Source organism: Diplotaxodon limnothrissa, linkage group LG20 (genome assembly GCF_057381915.1).
Source record: "Diplotaxodon limnothrissa isolate DT_005_m linkage group LG20, D_limnothrissa_male_GT1.1, whole genome shotgun sequence".
Taxonomy (NCBI): domain Eukaryota; kingdom Metazoa; phylum Chordata; class Actinopteri; order Cichliformes; family Cichlidae; genus Diplotaxodon; species Diplotaxodon limnothrissa.
Window position 1 is genome coordinate 16,807,514 of NC_140615.1, and position 20,399 is coordinate 16,827,912.

At 39.3% G+C, this 20,399-nt stretch overlaps 1 protein-coding gene across 1 annotated transcript in view; it reads right to left on the reverse strand.

The window, feature by feature from the left end:
* The window catches only part of klhdc8b (kelch domain containing 8B), a 206,005-nt gene that overhangs the window by 15,551 nt on the left and 170,055 nt on the right, over window positions 1–20,399 (reverse strand). The window contains exon 4 of the mRNA XM_085344457.1: window positions 16,295–16,396. Within this exon, the coding sequence (XP_085200583.1) occupies window positions 16,295–16,396 (102 nt within the window). The remainder of the gene's footprint in view (window positions 1–16,294; window positions 16,397–20,399) is intronic.

A 20,399-nucleotide genomic window follows, 5' to 3' on the forward strand; every position in this document is an offset into this window, starting at 1 on the left:
TGAATTTCGAATGAAAAGATTACAGGCTATGAAAACTCAATATGCTGAAAACTATCATTACCGTAAACAAAGACTGTTATCAGCCAAAAAATATTACGCCAATCCTCATATTCAAGAAAAAGTAAAAGCCTGCAAGGTGAAGAGATACCAAAGTGATCGTCATTTTCAACAAAAAATGAGAGACTACATTATCAGAAGATATACTACGGATCCTGACTTTCAAATCAGACAGAAAAAATATGTGGTTCAGAAGTACAACACGGATACCAGCTTTAAAACCAGACAGAAGCAATATCTGGTCCAAAGGTACAACACGGATACTGACTTTCAAACCAGACAGAAGCAATATCTGGTCCAAAGGTACAACACGGATACTGACTTTCGAAGCAGAATGAAAAAATACATAAGAACAAAATATGCATCTGATCCAAACTACAGGCACAAACAGAGAAAATCAATTTATGACAGGTATCACAATGACTCACAATTCAGACTGCACCATATACAGCGCTGTGCCCAGTACCAGAGACACAAAATGGCTACCACTGCATCTTTTGCCATTTATAAAAAGTTGTGTGCACAGAGAATAAAGAAGAAATACAGACGACTAGTAACACAGTTCCAGCAGGGTCCACAGTCTGAAGCACAGCCCCAGCTTGTAGTGAACAGTGTGATACAAGCAGCCACATTAGCTTTCCGTGAAGCCATTCAGTTAGGACCCACCCATGTCTGTACAGTGTGCCACAGAACTCTGTTTCCTAATCAAGTTAAACACTGCAAAAGATCAAAGTATGTTACTAATAGTAACATTGTTGCCACTTGCTTGACAGGAAAATTTGTCCATGTTTGTGACAGGGAATGCTCAGCTAATTGTACTTTCCCAAAACAAAGAATGGAAGAGTGGATTTGCTACAACTGTGACAACCACCTACAAAGAGGCAAGATGCCATCCGTCGCAGTAGCAAACAATTTAGCACTAGCAACCATTCCAATTGAACTGAGTCGATTAAATGTACTAGAACGACAACTGACTGCTAAAATTCTCCCGTTTGCAAAAATCATTGCATTACCAAAAGGACAGCAAAGAGCCGTACATGGGGCTGTTGTTTGTGTACCATCGGATGTGGAAACCACAGTAAACTGTCTTCCCAGACCTAACAGTGAAGCCCAGCTCCTGCAGGTACAACTGAAGAGACACATCAGATTCAAAGGTTACCAACACTTCTACACTGTAAACATGAAGAATGTGTTAGCAGGATTATCAAAGCTAAAAGAGATGCATTCAGAATACAAAGATGTATCTATTGATGATGAAGCTACTTTTGCTGATCCCACAAGTAATCAGATAATCGAGACGGAACATGATACTGCTGATGCAGATATTCAAGATGCACTGCCCAGAAATTTCGACCAGCAAATTGTACCAGAAAGAAGAACCACTGAGGATACAACAGCTGGACTGCTTGAGCCATGTCATGATGTAAACCAACTAATGGAGCCTGAACAGTCAAATGAAGAGCCCTTACAAGATATGGAGAAAGAAAAGGAAGAACTTCGACCTGGTCTTGTTCTAGACACCTGTATGCAACCACCAGATATAGCACAGGACATTTTATCATATGGTGAAGGAATATTTAGCATTGCACCCGCGCAAGGAAATAGACCTGTTGGCTTCTTCTCTGTTCCTAAACTTGAAGCCATGGCCTTTCCTGTGCAGTTCCCAACTGGACAGAACACATTAGATGAAGCCAGACAAGTTAAACTTTCCCCAAGCATGTATTTTAATACACGGCTGTTCTCTGCAGACACACGGTTTGCAACTGACCAAAGCTACCTATTCTTTGCACAGTTTGTAACAGAAACACACATGGCTTCAAACAGCATGTCCATCCAATTGCGCAAAGGAAAGGCAATCACCAAGGATGGGCGTAAAATTTCTAACAGAATGCTTCAAAATAAAGACGAAGTGGAGAAACTGATAAATAACAAAGACGCAACACGCTTCATGAAACCTCTGAGAGGTACTCCAGCCTATTGGGAGAAGGCACTGAAAGACCTACATGCTATGGTCAGACAGTTAGGAAAGCCAACTTTTTTCCTGACATTTTCAGCTGCTGAAATGAGATGGCCTGAGGTTGTTGAGGTCATAAAAACTCAACAAGGTGAACAGGTGGATTTTTCACAACTTGACTGGAACACAAAGTGTGAAATTCTCCGAAGCAACCCTGTGACTGTGATGCGATTGTTTGAAAAAAGAGTCGATGCACTAATGACAACACTGATCCTGTCCCCAGCACAGCCCATCGGTGAAGTAGAAGATTACTTTTATCGAGTGGAGTTTCAGGCCAGAGGTAGCCCTCATATCCATTTACTGGTTTGGGTCAAAGATGCACCTGAATTTGGAAGCGACCTTGAAGACCACGTGTACAAATTTATTGACAAGTACATAACATGTAAGATGCCTGACCAAAATGCCGATCCTGAACTTCACAAAATTGTGTCCGAGGTTCAAGTCCACAGCAGAAATCACTCCAGATCCTGTAAAAAAGGTAATGTGTCATGTAGGTTTGGGTTCCCCAAACTACCCGTAGACCAAACAATGATCACTTTCCCAAGCCCAGATGATGATGATGATGATCACAATGATAAGCAGCATAGCACAAGTAAGGAGAAAGGCACAAATGAAAAGCAAAAGAACAGACGAATGGCTCTCGCAAAAAAAATGAAAGAGGCCAAAGAAAAACTCCAGCCATTGAGAGATTTGCTCTGCGACCCAAATTCCTCGTTTGAAGACTTGTCTGAGCTGCTTCACAAATGCAAATTAACTTATGAACAATACTTGGATTGTGTCTTCAATTTAAGCAATGGTCATGTCATCCTCTTAAAGCGTGAACCTAATGACTGCTGGGTGAATGCATACAATGCAGATCTGCTGAGGGCCTGGAATGCCAACATGGACATCCAATATGTCATTGATGACTACAGCTGCCTGATGTACATGATGTCTTATGTCTCTAAACCCGAATTTGAGATGACACAATTTCTTAATGGCGTCATCCAGGAAGTAAAAAAGTCCAATGTCAATGAAAGAGATGAAATGAAACAGATAATGCAGGCATATGCTAAACACAGAGAAGTCAGTGCCCAAGAATCCGTGGCAAGGACATGCAGCCTGCCACTAAAAAAGTGTTCACGCAGTGTGGTCTTCATATAGACTGATGATGATGCCCTGAAAATGAGTCTCCCGATGAGCAGGTTGCAGAGCATGGCACCAGATGATGAAAATGTGTGGATGTCCGGATTGCCAGAAAAATATGCAAACAGACCTAGAGCACCTGACTTTGAAAGAATGTGTTTGGGTGAATTTGCTTCAGAGTACAGGATTCTCTACGGCCGTCAAACAGAGTCCAAAAATGCCATCCCCTTTTGAATAACATGGGTTATATTCAAAAAAGAACAAGAGGGAAACCTGCAATAATCAGATATCCTCGGTTCTCAGAAAAGAAACAACCAGAAAAGTTTTATAGCAGACTACTAAAACTTTATTATCCACATCGATCAAATGATGACCTTAAAAACACAGAATACCCCACATCCGAGCAGTTCTACAAAAGTGGACGAAAACATGGTTTTGCAGTACGGCCAATTGTTACCTTTAACAAAAAGCGTTATGAAGGCCATGGCAAAACAATGGAAAGGGCACTGGAACAGATTGAACAACAAGGCCCACTTATCAATGCATGGAACACCTTTGCACCTGAGGTTGAAGTAGATCGTTTAGAGTGTGTGGCCCAACGACAATCCAGACATGACACTGACGAAAATGAAATGGACATTGTTCCTGACTACCAAGTCAGTGGTAGCAGCAGTGGAACCATGCCAGCAATCGTAGCACCAAAGCTAAGCCCAGACTTTGTCAGAAAAATGTACCAAAGTCTGAATGAAACCCAAGCATCCATATTCTACGCAGTGCATGAGTGGTGTTTCAAACTTGTGTGGGGTCACTGTCCTGAGCAGTTCTTTTATTTTGTCTCTGGAGGAGCTGGCTGTGGAAAATCACATGTTATCAAGTGCATATATGAGGAGGCAACAAAGATTTTGCACCAACTCCCCAGATTCCGAGACCAAGCAGACATGTCCTACCCTGCAGTACTGCTGACTGCATTTACTGGCACTGCAGCTTTTAACATATCTGGGAAAACACTGCACTCTCTGCTAAAGCTGCCAAGATCTTTAAAACCGCCTTATCAGGGACTGGGGAATGCACTGGATGAAGTGAGAGCTTCACTTTCAAATGCAGAGATTCTGATCATTGATGAGATATCTATGGTTTCTAAAGACCTTTTTGCCTACATCCACTGGAGACTTCAGCAGATCAAAGGAAACAAGAAACCTTTTGGTGGGATGTCTATCCTTGCAGTAGGAGACTTTTACCAGCTTCTACCCCTTGGAAAAGCCAAACCACTCTGTGTGTACGAGGACAATGTCCTTGATCTCTGGAAAGACTATTTCCACATGGTCAACCTGACAGAAATCATGTGACAGAAAGATGATCATTCTTTTGCTGAAGTTCTGAACAGGATAAGAGTGAAGCAAAAAACAGACTCTCTTGAAGCCGATGACAAAGCCTTGCTCACACAGGCTATCCATGACATAAAAGACTGTCCATCTAATGTATTACACATTTATGCTACAAACAAAGAGGTCGACAAACACAATTCAGCAACTGTAACTGCTCTTCATTCTGATATCATAAATATTCAGGCAGAAGACTACAGAAAAGACCCACGAACGGGTGAGATGGTCCTCCTGGCAGAAATGATGAAAGGCAACAAAGGAGATTTACCTGATAACATACAAGCTGCACCTGGAGTGCGTGTTATGATTATCAGAAATTTGGATGTTGAAGATGGGCTTGTTAATGGGACATTTGGAACAATCACGAACATTGTGACAGCCACACAGGATGGACCAAAAACTGTGAATCTCATTGGACTCACGCTGGACAATGAAAATTCTGGGCAAAAACTTCGCAGAAAAATACAAGGATCCTCAGACAATCTTGTGTATATTGAGAAATGTGAAGAATGCACAAGTAAAAAAGGAGTGGTTCGCAGGCAATTTCCAATGAAGTTGGCCTTTGCATGTACAGCTCCCAAAATACAAGGCATGACAATGGCCTATGTTGCACTCAGCCGCACAACCTCACTTAAAGGACTGTACATCACAGACTTTGATGAAAAGAAAATCTATGCTGATCCTGCCATCACAGATGCACTCAAAAATATGAGACATGCATCATTTGAGAATGCAAGACCACTGTTGCAATTCTTAAAATCAGTAGATCCCACAGTCCCCACGTTGACAATTATCCATCATAATGCACAAGGTCTCCCAACTCACATGGAGGACATGAGATGCCACCATGAACTCAGCCTTGCTGATGTTTTATGTATAACAGAAACACACTTGTCTGGATCATCGGTTTCTCCCCGCTTCCAGCTGGAACAATACAACATGGCCACACGCAACAGACACGTCTCTTACACAAATCATACAGACATGGCAAAGGTAAATGGCGGTGGAGTTGCAATTTACTACAACACAATTCTTACAGCAGAGTCCCGAAAATACCTGCAAAATGTGACTGACCTTGAATTTGTTGTTGTCAAATTCAAAGCCAGTCACAGCTTTGATAGCAACTGTATACAGGCCACCAAATTACAGCCATGTGAGGTTTTTACCACAAATGCAATGTCTTTTGGACTCGTTGGAAATGATGAATCACCAACCAATTATTGTTTGTGGAGACTTCAATGAGGACCTTATGAGCAGAGGAAAAAAACCCATCCAAGAACTGTTGCAGTCAAGAGGATATGCACAACTGATTACTGCTGCAACTACCGAAAAACACATTGATTGATCACATTTACATATCACAGCCATATGCCTGCCTCCAATCAGGTGTTCTGAATACATATCACAGTTATCATAACCCCATTTATTGTGTTATTCACTAACACAAAATGACTGCAAGGGTATGAGGGATATGGACTTGCCAAGTGTCACTCCCTATTGGCCTACTCTCGCCTAGAAGTCATACAGATGGACCTAAATATGGATATCAGCATCTACAACAAGAAGTACAGGTGAGTCCTCTTGTAACATTCTTTAATGTACTACTATTTTATTAATTCCTATACACTCTGAACCGAATTTGTTGAAAAATAAAGTCAATCATGTTCTCTTATACGCAGACACAACAGAACACCAGCCTCTACGTGGTGCGAAGCCTACTGCAACAAAAACGTGATCTTCATGTCTTTGCGACTGAGCACACTCTACCAGCAACACTGACAGCTCACCAGTGGGAGCTCATGGATAAGACTGCTGGTGTGCTGTCATCCATTGAAGAGCTGACCAGAAACGTGAACAGAAAAACTGCAACTGCACCTGATGGGATCCCTGCCATAACAGATAATTGTATTTTTGTTTCTTTCTTTATATTGTACCATTTGATATTGATAGTGTTTGAAATAAACTATAATCTCATTCATCCATTAAGTCATCCATTCATTCATAACTCCTCAGATGTGTTCTGTCCAGTGAAGGCAGTGGAGAAGCCCTACACTGATGTTGAAACTGTGCCACTCTTCTAGAAACCAGCTACAAGGATGGGCAGGTATAGTGAAATTAAAATGCACCTTTTGTTCAACAGGTTTACATACAGTCAAGTGATCAAAAGACACCAGTATTAAGCCAATTTGTTTTTTTACTTTTTAATTTAGTTTTGGGTAATTTAGTTCTAAAGTTACATTTGTTTTTGCAATTATTTATTAGAACTTCATGACTTGCCAGTTCACTAACTGAAGACCTGCGCTTTGTGATGTCTCGTTTTATTGTTTTAAATTGTGTTTTGCTTTTATCTGTTTCTAGCTGTTTTCGCAAAGTCAGCCAACCTCTTGCTTCCAAATGACCCTTATCCAGAAGTATCCGTGAGTGCCTCATCAGCAGAAACTAAAGTGGAGACCTACCTCTCAGAGAAAAACGCACACATAAGAAAAGCGACCCACTTCAGTACTGGAAAGAACATCCTAATCTGTCTCCCTCTATGGCTGCTGTTGCGATCCCAGTGTGCCCCCTGTAGCTCTGTGGACAGTTTTTGATTTGATTACATCTCACCCCAACCGGTCGCGGCAGATGGCTGCCCCTCCCTGAGCCTGGTTCTGCCGAAAGTTTCTTCATGTCAAAAGGGAGTTTTTCTGAGCACACTCTACCAGCAACACTGACAGCTCACCAGTGGGAGCTCATAGATAAGACTGCTGATGTGCTGTCATCCATTGAAGAGCTGACCAGAAACGTGAACAGAAAGACTGCAACTGCACCTGATGGGATCCCTGCCATAACAGGTCATTTGTATTTTTTTTGTTTCTTACTTTATATTGTAACATTTGATATTGATAGTGTTTGAAACAAACTATAATCTCATCCATTCATTAAGTCATCCATTCATTCATAACTCCTCAGATGTGTTCTGTCCAGTCTCCCTCTATGGCTGCTGTTGCGATCCCAGTGTGCCCCCTGTAGCTCTGTGGACAGTTTTTGATTTGTTTACATCTCACCCCAACCGGTCGCGGCAGATGACTGCCCCTCCCTGAGCCTGGTTCTGCCGGAGGTTTCTTCCTGTCAAAAGGGAGTTTTTCCTTCCCACTGTCGCCAAAGTGCTTGCTCATAGGGGGTCATATGATTGTTGGATTTATCTATATATATTAATGCTTGTATGCTTTTCATTTATACTTTTGCCTTACTCTTCGGTTCATAATATAAAGTTACTTGAATGGTTTCCTTTTTCCTTATTTTATATTGCTTTGGTGTTTACCACAATCTAAATATCATGTATAAATGGAATACATTATTGTAAATGGTATTTGTACAAAATATAGTTTGAATACGATAAGACACCTTTATTAGTCCCACAAGGGGAAATTTCATAATTTTCATAATTTTCCCTTTTCACATTAAAATACCTTTGAAATACAAATTGAATACCACTTAATGGACTTTTTTTCTACCAAGAAAACTTACTTTGGTTTACAATCTGTTAAACTGTTCACTTTAAACGACTCAAAACTGTAAAATCTAAATTGTAACTTCTCTTGAACACCTCAGACTTAAACATAATTTCTTTTATAGCTATTAACTTCTTTTGTAATGGTGTAACTGGAGCATCTTTCTCTCATCTCTGTATGCTGCACTGCATATAGCAGAGATCACAATACAGCTTACTTTTCTTTAACTTGAAAATCAGCTGTATTCAATTTCCCTCCCTCTTGTGGTATAAATAGCAAACTATGCTCATGTTGCATATTGCTCCCCCTAGTGTTATAAATGGCAACCTGCACTAATTGCACCACATTAAAGGCAAACTACACTCATTGGCAGTAGCATAGGCACACTTAAAATTTCTTCTGAAATTTTCGGTTTCTAGTTAATAGTTGTAGTATTACAAAAGTCTAGTTAAGTTCTTCCAGCTTTGTGACTTCATTTTTGTAAAGACAAATTGAGCTTGATTCATGTAAGAAGTATTTATTCGGTTGTTCAGGGATGACACGACAAATCCTACTACTACTAAAGTAGTCTGCGTTTAATATGGCTTTTGTGTTGTTAACATGTTTAATGTTATGTATTTTCTTCTATTTGATCTCAAAAAGCTCCTAAAACAGTCAGTGATCACTGTTGACCTCTCTCGGCTTTTGTTACCACTAATCATTTATTTAAGCTCAGTTTTTAAAACCTTAGGATGTAACTACAGCCCAGCCCATGCAGCAGTATATGAATGACTAACCTCGTATTGTGGATGGATTATCTCAGTTGTTCTCCTGGCTGAAGTTTGGTCCTTTTACAGCATCCTGCCATCCGATTACATTTCTTCCTGACCACCGAGAACACTCACGTTAACTTTTATCGAGTGGAAAAAAAGTTAGCTTGTTTATATTATGCTAACATAGCTGTGTCGCTAGGTCACGTAGCACATCATTATATACCAGCTAGCCCAACTTCAGTAACCCTACAAACGTCACTGCTGTTTAGTTTTCTGTCTTCATTTATGTTGGAAGTGATAACGGAGCTGTACGTTTTAATTTGTTTCCAAAACCCCGCAGTCAGGACATGCTATATTGTATTTAGATAGAAGCTAGCGAGCTAACTCCCTGCTAACTTCTAACTCCGTTAAATGTCATAAATTCAGTTTTCATGGATGCCTGGATGTTAAACTCAATTGTTACACCTGGTAGAGCAGAACGCTGATCATTTTATTAAAGATGAAAGACTTTAGACAGTTTTTCAACTCTCAGTAATGCCATAGTGATCGTTTGATATATGGACCTGCAGCGGAGTTTAGGTCCAGACACGGCCAGTGACGTCAGACTGAACAACCGGATAAGATCCATGTATGTATTCCTTCCAAGAAAAACCTAAGAAAAACTCACCCCCAAAAACCAAACAAGTAGTCTTAAAATTACTTTAACTGTAACATCCTTTCTAAGGGAGGACTATAGGTAGGTGGAAAATACTGGAAACTAGTTCCGGCCATTTCAGAGGTGGTGTGACGTTGAGTGAAAACCTGTCCTGTGTCTATTATCATGGTTCACTTTGATCTTGACTACAGATATTAAATATCTGTAGCTTAGGTAACAAAACCTCATACATGAAGACAGATATGCTGATGTATTCCAGATGCCAATAGTGATAACTGACATTTTAATATGAGTGACAGAGAGGAGAGCAATGCTGAACTGATTATTTGCTTCAGCGTTTACTTACATTTTTTTTTTACCTATACAAATGCTGTAAACTACATGCTAAAATTAAAATTTGAAAGCTACTTTTAGCTTCTCCCTTGTCACAAGGGTTTTATGCCCTTTCTGATGCAATCTCTTAGAGACTGGTGTTTCTCTACAAACATTTGTCAATGAAGAACAAGTTCTAAAGAGCTTGCAAAATTCAAGTAGGGTACTGTAAAAGGATGCCACGATAGCAACAAATCAGTTCATGAAATTTCTATTCCATAGTTAAGTGGTATTATTGCAAAGTGGAAGTGTTTAGGAAACACAGTAATCATGAAGTGACAGGCCATGTGAAGTTATGAAGCAGGGTCGACACAAAAACTGAGCAGCTGGAGCTTCATGACATGGACTTTTATGGTTGAGCAGCTCTTGTAATGTCTAGTTGGCCCACTGTGCTTGTCTTTAATGTTTAGTTTCTAAACATTTTTCTGTCAATTGAATTTACACATTAGTTAAAAAATCCAAGACAACAAGCTAAATATAGCTGTTGCAATATGGTACTGTATAGAAGATGGATGTAAAATAGATGTAAAATTGCCCAATGGTTTCTGACATTGCATTTTGAAAACTCATACTATATATTTGGCTGCCACCATATTCAGTTTTTGGATGCAAAATTGACTGTATTTAGACCTTGGTCAGCAAGCTATATCCAAAAACTCTATAAGTACATCACATATGTCTGCTGATGAATACACAGTGGCAGACTAACACTAGAATTTCACTCACCAGAATTAAACTGTGGTCTGTATCACACAACATTGCATTTTATTTGTCAGATAATTGCATAAAAAATCATCTAATACAAACAACAATACAAACATGGTGTAGAGGCCCAGCTCAGTGATTTTAATCAGAGGACTTGAGCGTAATCAATTTTCTAATTTGTGTTGAATATGTTGAAATTCCAGCAGGCGTGGAAGCAAATGAGGAGTAAGCATAAAAGCAGAATAACACATTTTCTGCATCGCTTACTAAAGTGATGCTAAAATGACACTAAAGTTTGCTCTTTACTGTACTGTGACATTACTGATATACAGCTCAACGTAATGTCTTTGCAATTATATAGTGCTTTTCAAGTCTTATTGAGCAGCATTTTAGATTACAGATCACATTTTAGCAAAACATTCATACAGTGTTTAAGTCCTATACACTTCAAACAATTTATCTATCCGTCATCAATTAATCTAACATGCATTTCTTAGGACTGTGGGTGAAAAGCCTGAGGCAAAGGACAAAACTTACACAAGCACAGAGAGAACATCTAAACTCCAAACAGAAAGGCAAACCACAGTGGTGCAACCATATACTTTCTATATGGCTTATTTGTATGGATATTTGAAGTTTGTTTGAAGTTTAGAACTTTATAATATGGATAATGGATGCCAATAAGAGCAGACTTGAGCTTGGAGTTGCTCGCTTTTGTGTGTTTTCGAAGCTGAATTCTACATGATGGTGTTGCCCATCCATCCAACCATTTTTCTACTGATTATCCAGGTTCAGATCACAGATAGCAGGAGTCTAAGTGGAGACACAGAGACCTTTCTGGCCACGCTTACATTCGAACACGGGATTCATTGTAAACAATCGATGAAGTCCAATAACAGAACACTTTCTGAGTTCAGCTGATTAGCAGATCATTCCTCCCAATACTGACCTTCAGGGCACACTGTCATTACCCATGTCAGCATAGAAGTAACTAGAAGTGGGAATCACCATACATCCCACGATATGATATTATCACAATACTTAACGCACGATACGATATTATTGCAATTTTTAAAAATATTTTGCGATATTCAGATTCTGTACATAAAGGTAAACTTTATCAATATTAATTTTATCTAATATCAAAGTCTCGCACTCAGTCTTTCTCTCATTTCAGTCAGTTTTATTGTTGACAAACTGAATGGTTTGTATTACAGTCTAGTCCAACTTAACTGAATGCAACCATCTGGTACAATTATAGCTATTCTGAACTATGCAATTTGTGAAACCTTATGCAGCCCCTTCAGCAACTGAAGAATTTGAAAGTTCAAAAACAAAATATAATTTTACATTAAATAAAAAAGTTTTAAACTTAATTAAAATAAAACATGTCTTAAATTAAAATAAGTAAACTGTCATGTTTATTGCTGCCAAAAAAAAGTTAAACACATTTGGACAGTGAAGGAATGTCAGGATTCTTGCTCAGAAAAAGGATCAACATGCTCTGAAGTCAGAGCACAAAAACCTTTTTTGTAACAAAATATCGATTTCTGCTGTCCCTGTATCGATACATTATTAGCAAACAAAATATCACGATACTACACAGTATCGATTTTTTCCCCCACCCCTAGAAGTAACCCAGTAGAACCACCACCTATTGTCTGCACAGAGAATCTTCAAAATCTCTGCTTTCTTAACCCTTCGTCAATTTAGCTGCATTCAAGAATGCCTTCGTGGATGTGTTTGCCTTTTTTATTTCCCTAGTCAACAGGCAGAGGGAGGGAAATGTGCCATGAACCAGAAATGACTCACAAGCCCAAAATATCATCATGGATTAGATGGCGAGCCAAGCTCACAGCTGACATTACCACAGAAGAAAATACAACACGTCTACCTCTTTCCCCCCGCTCACATACATTTATTTCTTTCATCCAGCTCAATCCTCTTTTCCCTTTCTTTCTCCATTGGCTGTTGAATTTCATAACTGTCTCTCTCAGCAGGACAAGATTGACGTTTTCCTCTCTTTCTCACATGGTCTGACACACACACACAAACACGCACAGCTGTCAGGCCACATCATTGACTGCCACTCTGGATCTGGGGCAAAAAAAACAAACTGCATAAGTTTTTTAGGCCTAGAGAGTGTGTTAGAGCAGCGGTCCCCAACCCCCAGGCCTCAGACCGGTACCGGTCCGTGAGTCATTTGGTACCGGGCCGCGAGAGTTGAGGCTCAGGTGTGAAATGTATGGTTTTCAGGGTTTTTATCGGTTTTCAGTGTTATTTTGTTATCGTTTTTATCGTTAATTCGGTTTTCCTGGGTCTTTTCACGTGTGTTATGAATAAATCTTCTTTTTTTTGGTACCGGTACTAGTTTTATTTTGTTGTATTTATCCGCGACACCTTAAAGGCCGGTCCGTGAAAATATTGTCGGGCATAAACCGGTCCGTGGCGCAAAAAAGGTTGGAGACCGCTGTGTAAGAGTGTAACTTAGAGTGACAAATCTATTTGCAAAAGGGGAATTGCAACTGTTAGCATGCAGAGGAGGAAGCTGAGAAGGATTGTGTTATTCTCCCCAAGCTTTTCATTGCTCCTCACACTGTAGATGTGTCAGATGTTTTCTCTCGGACATTAATGATGAGGATAAACATGATGGAAATTTAACCTAATAGGCTTAAGCTGGAGCTAAGCTGTGTTGATTTCATAGTAATGAAAAAAATAACTCTTCTCTTCCTGTAACTTCCTGCTCTGTGTTGCTGCTGAGGTTGTCTTACAAGAACAAACAGCTTTTGAATGCATCAACAGATTTCATTCTATAACTCTGGGCTTTACATCGGATTGCGTGTGTTGATACAGCTTTGTGGATATATAACCGAGGCTGTTCTTGCGGATGCATGCAAGTGCAAAAGAAAAGAGGGTCAATATCTGTTTAACAAGCGTGTCACTGTGAAAAATGCTGACCTGTGATTAATTTGTAGCATTGCTCAATTTCACTTCACACTGTATTTACTTTAACAAATGCAGCTCAGTCAGGGAGAAAATGGAAAGTTAATGGAAAATTAATTTGCTGGTTTGTGAGCCTGTGTGTGGCCTTGATGAGAAATGAGAGTTGTGGTCTGCTCTGACAAGTTCAGTGTAAATGTTGAGGCCTTTTATCATCTGATGATCTCTTTAATAAACAAATAACAACAATTAGTCAAGCCAAGGCCTTGCTCTACATGGTGCAATTTAAGGGTTCCAGATACTGAGATAATTATGTGCTTATACCTGGATCACAGATGGTTTGACTCTATTTGTTTGTTTTAGAAGGAAAGTTGCAAAACAATGCACAGTTTTTTTCCTGAATGATCACATTCTTCAAACAATTCTATGTTGATGCCAGAGGTTTCTTAACAATGCCCCATCTACAGCATAGGTGACAAGTGGTTTGAATGGGAAAACTATCATATGCTAGGGCTTTCACATTCACAAGAATCCAGCTGAACATCCACAGGAGGTTTGTGTTAGGTAATCCACAGCTTGTCTAACACAGGGTTCCCCAAAGCTGCAAGCCACCTTCACCCCAACCTTTTCTTTAATGGTTTATCCAGCTTAATTAATGTCAATCAATGTCTTGTGTTATTAAAATGACCTCTGTTCTATGCTGGTATCTGTGCTTTTGCTGCTCTGTGAGCCTCTGGCTTTGCATATATGTACAAAGAAGGGTGTGAAGCTCCCAAAGTAACTGTACTGTGAAATGTCATGGAACAGCTGGATGAATGATCAATCTTCTTTTGACTATAGTGGTCCGTTTTGTTGTGAGAATGTTGTTAGTTTACTCCAGTCGAGTTTTACAAACACTAAAGATTCTCAAGTGACACACTAAGGCCTGATTTACACTTCTGTGGGGAGTCTTTGTAGAGTCTGACCTCATCTAAGCAAGTGACTGACAAGCCTTTTAGATCATCATGGTGCATGGTCCAGGTGTTTTATATGAGGAGCCACCTGGGCTCCCCCCCCTCCTGGCTCCCCACTTATTGCTGTTGTCAGGGGGAAATTGAACGTCAGGAAAAAATGTTTCCAATTCTTTCACATACATTATTATTCCTTATATTGGTATTGATAATTGTTATTCAAGAAATGCAGGGAAAAAGTAGGTGTAAATGTACAGGAGAAATCGAAAGTGGTGAACAAGCCAATCACAACACACGGCATGTATATGCAGTTGTTTTTTAAGGTTAGGGCGTTCAGAGGGGTTTGGAGTCATGATGTAGCTACGGTGTAGATTTCCCGCTGATCCCAAGTGGCTGATTGTGACCCACACCTGTTTTCACACCTTGGCTCTTGTGATTAGGTAGAGGATCATCAGGGGGTCCTTTTGTCCCTTTTTTGGGGTGAAACTCCCTCTGGGTTTAAATCTGGGACTCTCCACCATTTGACCCTTAGAACTGAAGAAGCTTCTCGGATGAGAGGTGAAATGTCTTCAAGCAACTTAAAGAAGTCCAGACGCTTTTCATTTTTGTGGAATATTAAAATTCTGCTCTTCAGCTAATACTTTTGTTAAATTTCTAGATCTTAGTTCTTGTTTAATTTAGCTTCCTTTCATATCCAGTCTCTTAGTCTTTCCTCTGTGTGTCCTCCTCAGCATCCTAAGTCAGTCATGTATGTTTACGTTTGTCGAAGTTTGCCTTTCTCGCTCTCGCTCTGACTCTTGGTCCTGTCATCTGTGTGGTTCTTATGTTCTAGTTTGGCTATTTCTTGCTTTCATGTCTGTTCCCCTTTCGTGTCCAGTCTGTTTTGTCTTCCTGGTCTGTCGTGTGTTTCTATTTCTGTTATCCCCTATCCTAGTGTCAAGCTCCTGAGTCTCAGTGTGCTTCTCACATTTTTTGGTTTACCTACAACATACCAAGAAATAAAAAAGGCTGAATGATTTAATCTTTCTAAATTATTAGCCTACAAGTACCAAACAATTTAATGCCAGCATTAAAAAGTTTGGCCAGCTTTAGTTAAAACCATCGAAGGATGGCTGTGTCCCCATTGTGCTCAATGTTCTGATGTTAAGATAAGATAAGATAAGATAAGATAACCTTTATTAGTCCCACACGTGGGAAATTTGTTTTGTCACAGCAGGAGTGGACAGTGCAAAAGTTATGAGGCAAAAATTATGTTGTTGTTTACCTCAAGTACAACATCTAAGTACAGCATCACTCAGATGTTGTACTTGAGGTACACACACAAAGGTATTTGTGCTTTGATGAATCACCTGCTTTCACCACAACCTTCTTGGAGCAAATAGTGCATAGGATCCACTTCCAGAGACCTGTATCCCCACCGGTGGTAGTCATCTATATCAACTGGGCTGCCTGCCTGTTCTGTTGGCTTCCTTCATCTGGATGTCTGTGATGCATGCATTGCACTACAATAGATCATTTTGGTGCTATGTCTGTATGGTATTAAATAATTTAAAAAAAAGGAAAATAATATTTTTATCCCTACCAGAAAAAAACATAACATGAGCAACGGCTCAATGGCAACAGGATCAAGGACACAGGCTGTATACAGTACATTCACACACCACTGAAAGACATTCAGTGATGTTTGTCTTTTTATTTCTTACATTTGTGATTTTTACGTAATTGTGTTATATAAATTAAATAAAGTTTCTTTGCCCATTGTTCTACTTCTCCTTCTTGAAATGAGGCACAGTGCTGTACTTGATTAACAGAAGGCAGGAAAAATGGATTAAATAGAAAAGAGCTGCTGACCTAGACCACCAGCTATGATGACTCTTCCACCCAGGCATCCTGCCACAAAGTCAGCCCTCTTCTCCCTCATCCTGGACATCCGAGTGGGTTTTATCCAAATACCTGCCAGAGGTAAAACACAAGAAACTGTCAGTTATCTTTCAGCACAGTCATCCACGACAGAAAGCAGTTTTCACTGCCATAGTATTTTAAAGAAAAACACGGTATATTGAGTATGTGGGGTCACAAGCAAAGATGCTCTCGGTGTGTTGGGTAACAGTCAAGTTCTTCAGAATTTAAATGACTACATTAATAAATGTGACTGCAGTGCTTTCAATTACCTCATTAAACTCAGAGTGAACAGTGGTCATACAAATGCAGATAAAAAATAGAAAACAAAAATTACTTTATCACAATCCCTGTTTCCAAAAAGTGCACAAAAGTACTCGTCATAATGAATAAAAAATGTTATCTTTAGCATATACCATTTAAACAGTGCATAAATATGCAGCTGACACAACAAACTGTAAGAAAGAAGAAAGCTATTTCGTTTTCCTACCAGCAGCCCTAGTTCCTAACTTATATAGACACTAAGTAGACAAATAAATACACTTCCTATAATATTTTCCACTAACTGTTCCTTTAGGTCAAGACAAATGTATTATGCATTAGGGTTCAGTTTCTTTGTAATTGTAACAATTGTAAAGGTCAGACTGTGCTTTGCTTGCATTTCTGCTGTTTGGGGGCAAAAAGAAAGAAAAAGCCAAAATGAATTAAAAATAATAGAAAAGAAGGAACAAGAAACATTATAGAAAGTTTCTGTTAGTACAACCCCTGCCTCAGGAGCTCCCTCCCACCATGGCCATCATTTTCCTTTTTAGGTCTAAAACTCAGAACCCGGCAGCACATTATAGCTCTATATATGGAGTATCACATGTAGTGACACACTCCTTTCCCATTCTCCATGTCCTCTTTGCCAAGGGTTCTGTGAGAGGGATGAGCTGTAAATTCAATAAAATACAGCAAAATACACAAAAGAACAACAATTAAAGTTGCTCTATATTTTAATACATTGAAATGAATAAAGACTATTAATTCAATTCAAATCAATTGTATTTACCTATACACAGCAAGTTGTCTTATTGTGTTTTATGTGAGATAAGATAAGTATTACTGCATGTAAAGTAGAACTTTTTCATCTTAGAGATGCACAGTGGTTTCTGCAGCTGTTTGATGTGATGGGTATCTAACAAACTCACAACAAAGACTTCAACAAACCAACGTAACTCTTTAACAGCATTTTGACCAAAATCAGATCAAAGTCTCTACGTGTGAGTTGAGCTGACCTGTCTATAGACCTTTTCAATGAAAAAGGTTATGTTGAGTTCTTCAGCGTTGGTGTGGAAATGTGGAAAGAGTGGAGAAATGTCTAACGGCTGTTTAGACATTTAGACTTGTTTTTTAGGGGGAAAAAAGTGGCAGGTTTAACTTATTTGTCCATAAAGCAATGGTTAAGAGAATTACTTTTAAAGTGAGCCAGTGAACAAAGGACCACATTTTTACCATATCTTTTTTTCTTCTTTTTAGCTAATGAGCTAATCATTGGCATTAGCGGTAATATACTGCGATGGTAAATGGTAGATGGATACTATCTGGTAGATGTTATCCATCACCAAATTGTGCACCCCCTGGTGAAAATCTCAACAGCAGTTAAATGGGAATCAAGGTGCTGTTCTACTCAGTACCTTTATGTAATATCATGATGTTTATCACGGCTAGCATAGCGATGCTGGCAGTATTGCGATGAGAAGAATGATAGTAGAAGGATAGTGATCATGATAGATCAACGGGTGGGCAGTTGAATTCTTGTGTGGGCCTTAAATAAGCTTTGTTGCATATTGTCTCACAGATGGCTGCCACTAAATGGTCACCACAGAGCAGTTATCTCACCTAACAGAAAGCTCGTAAGAGCACTTGTACTTATGGGCGCACAGCGCTGGGAAAAATAAAATCTTCCCAACAGTGAGACAGTCCAAGGCTGGAGAGAGAGCTTATATATAAATAGATGGAATTGTCTCTGGCAAACTGTTTTTCTCTAAACTCATTTCTGTTTACAGCAATCTTTGACTTGGTTTTTGAATTTTCAATGCATGACTACACAGGAGAAATAACAGAAAACATCTCTTTAGTTGGAAATTTCATTTACTCATTCTTTTAGGGAGCATGGGCAACAGAGACAAAAAACGCTATCAAGAAATAACAGAACTGTTGCATTTTAAAACATGTTCATCATGCTTAGAAACTAAAATGAATGAGTAAATCTGATTTACTGTAAACAGTGAAAGGCCTAAGGTGAGGCGACAGGAGGGGAGAATACTGTAATTTCGAGATAACAGAAATGTGTTGCAGAGCTGTTGTAGTGCTTCCTGTCAGGAAAGCAATAGCAGAGTTGCAGTGCAGCTAAATGGTAATCTCTGAATCAAGGGAGGGGGAGGCAGAGCCACCAGAAGACCATTAATAGATATGCTGGCTGCACCAGATCAGATATTCAGCCATGGAAAAACGAAAAGGCCAGATAATGTGCAAATATTGTCCTGACATATGGGAGGAGAGGAGCGAAGAGCCGAGCATTCAAATAAGCATGGAACTTTTGCTGCACTCTTCTTATCCAAGTTCTGTTTGTAGATATTTGACAGAAACAGCTAGGGCCATGCTTTTGTGTCTTTCTCAGCTATCTAAGATTCATTTTAGCTTCTTTGCATTTCTGATGCACTGATAAATAATTGTGTGTTTTGACCATCTTTGAGGAAAAACAGACGAGATGGGATCCAGAGATCCATGTAGCACCATGCAGTAACTAAAAACTGTCCTCAGTCAGGATTTCATGTTCCATAATCAAGAAAGGGTCCTTCAGTGCATTTTTTAAAGAACACAAAAGTGTGAATATGGGGTTGTGCAAAATAAATTCTCTGAGCTCTTTTCAGAGTATGAAGGAGAAGAGGGAGAATGTTACAATAACTGGAAAAGTGTTGGGTGTAACACATTCCAAAGTAACATGTTACTGTAATCACATTACATTATACAGTAATGCAGTAATGTAAAAATGTTAGGGAACTAAACATTATAGTTAGGGTAATGTTGAACTAAAATGCGTTTTCCTTTCTGCGCAATTCGGCCGCAGTCAGCTGGTTTTAGTTCATGTGCAGGAGGAAAAAAGTGAAGCAGCCTCATGATACAATCCAAATTTAAATTCAAGTTCAAGGGTCTGTCATTTTGACAGAGAGCACACATTGCAAAAGAGGTAAGAACAGGGTTTCCTGGGAACAGAAGCACTGGGAAAGGTTAATCACTGCATGAGGTAATGAAATTGCTTTTTACAATCTTTGCTCTTTACAGTGCCTATAAATGTGAGGAAGAGGAAGGAGTAGTTTATTTGTCCTTATTAGGAAATGACTGCGTTACAGCAATGGGAAAAAAATAATAAATCCAAAACTTGATGTTATACAATAAGGAACTAAAAATCAGTGCTGTGACTGTGGTATGAGGTTAGAAAGATCTCCAGCAGGGGCTAAAATTGATATTAGAGGAAGTTCTCAGCCGCATATCCTGTTATCATTTGGATAACTTCTTCATCAGATGATGGCAGAATTCAAATAGTGAGTTCAATCCTCCTGGATTCAAAGAACAACAATAATTACCACAAACCTCATTGCCAAGTTATGGATCATTCATAATGACGTGGCTGACTTGTCGTTTTAAAGTTCTTGAATTGGGTCCATCCAAGTTTCATAAACTGAATACAGGAGATTTTAAAATGATACCTTACTGAGAGTATCAAACTCTCCAAAGCACCACCATCTCTGGCTCAAGAGTTAGAAGGAAGCACTTTTGATGTACTTGAATTTGTGTAAAAATCTCTGCTGAAGAACCAGGTATGTTGGTTCTAGTGTTTAAGCTCACATCATTTTTTTCCTTTTTCTAAATTTCTTAGCTTCTTTAACCCCAATACAGTTCATCAGAAACAGTGCAGCTGTCCCATGTTAGTCACTTTAGGAGGAAATAACATTCAGACCAATAACTTCATGCACTTTCTATTATGTTGTGCTTTATTCATTAGTGGCTCAAC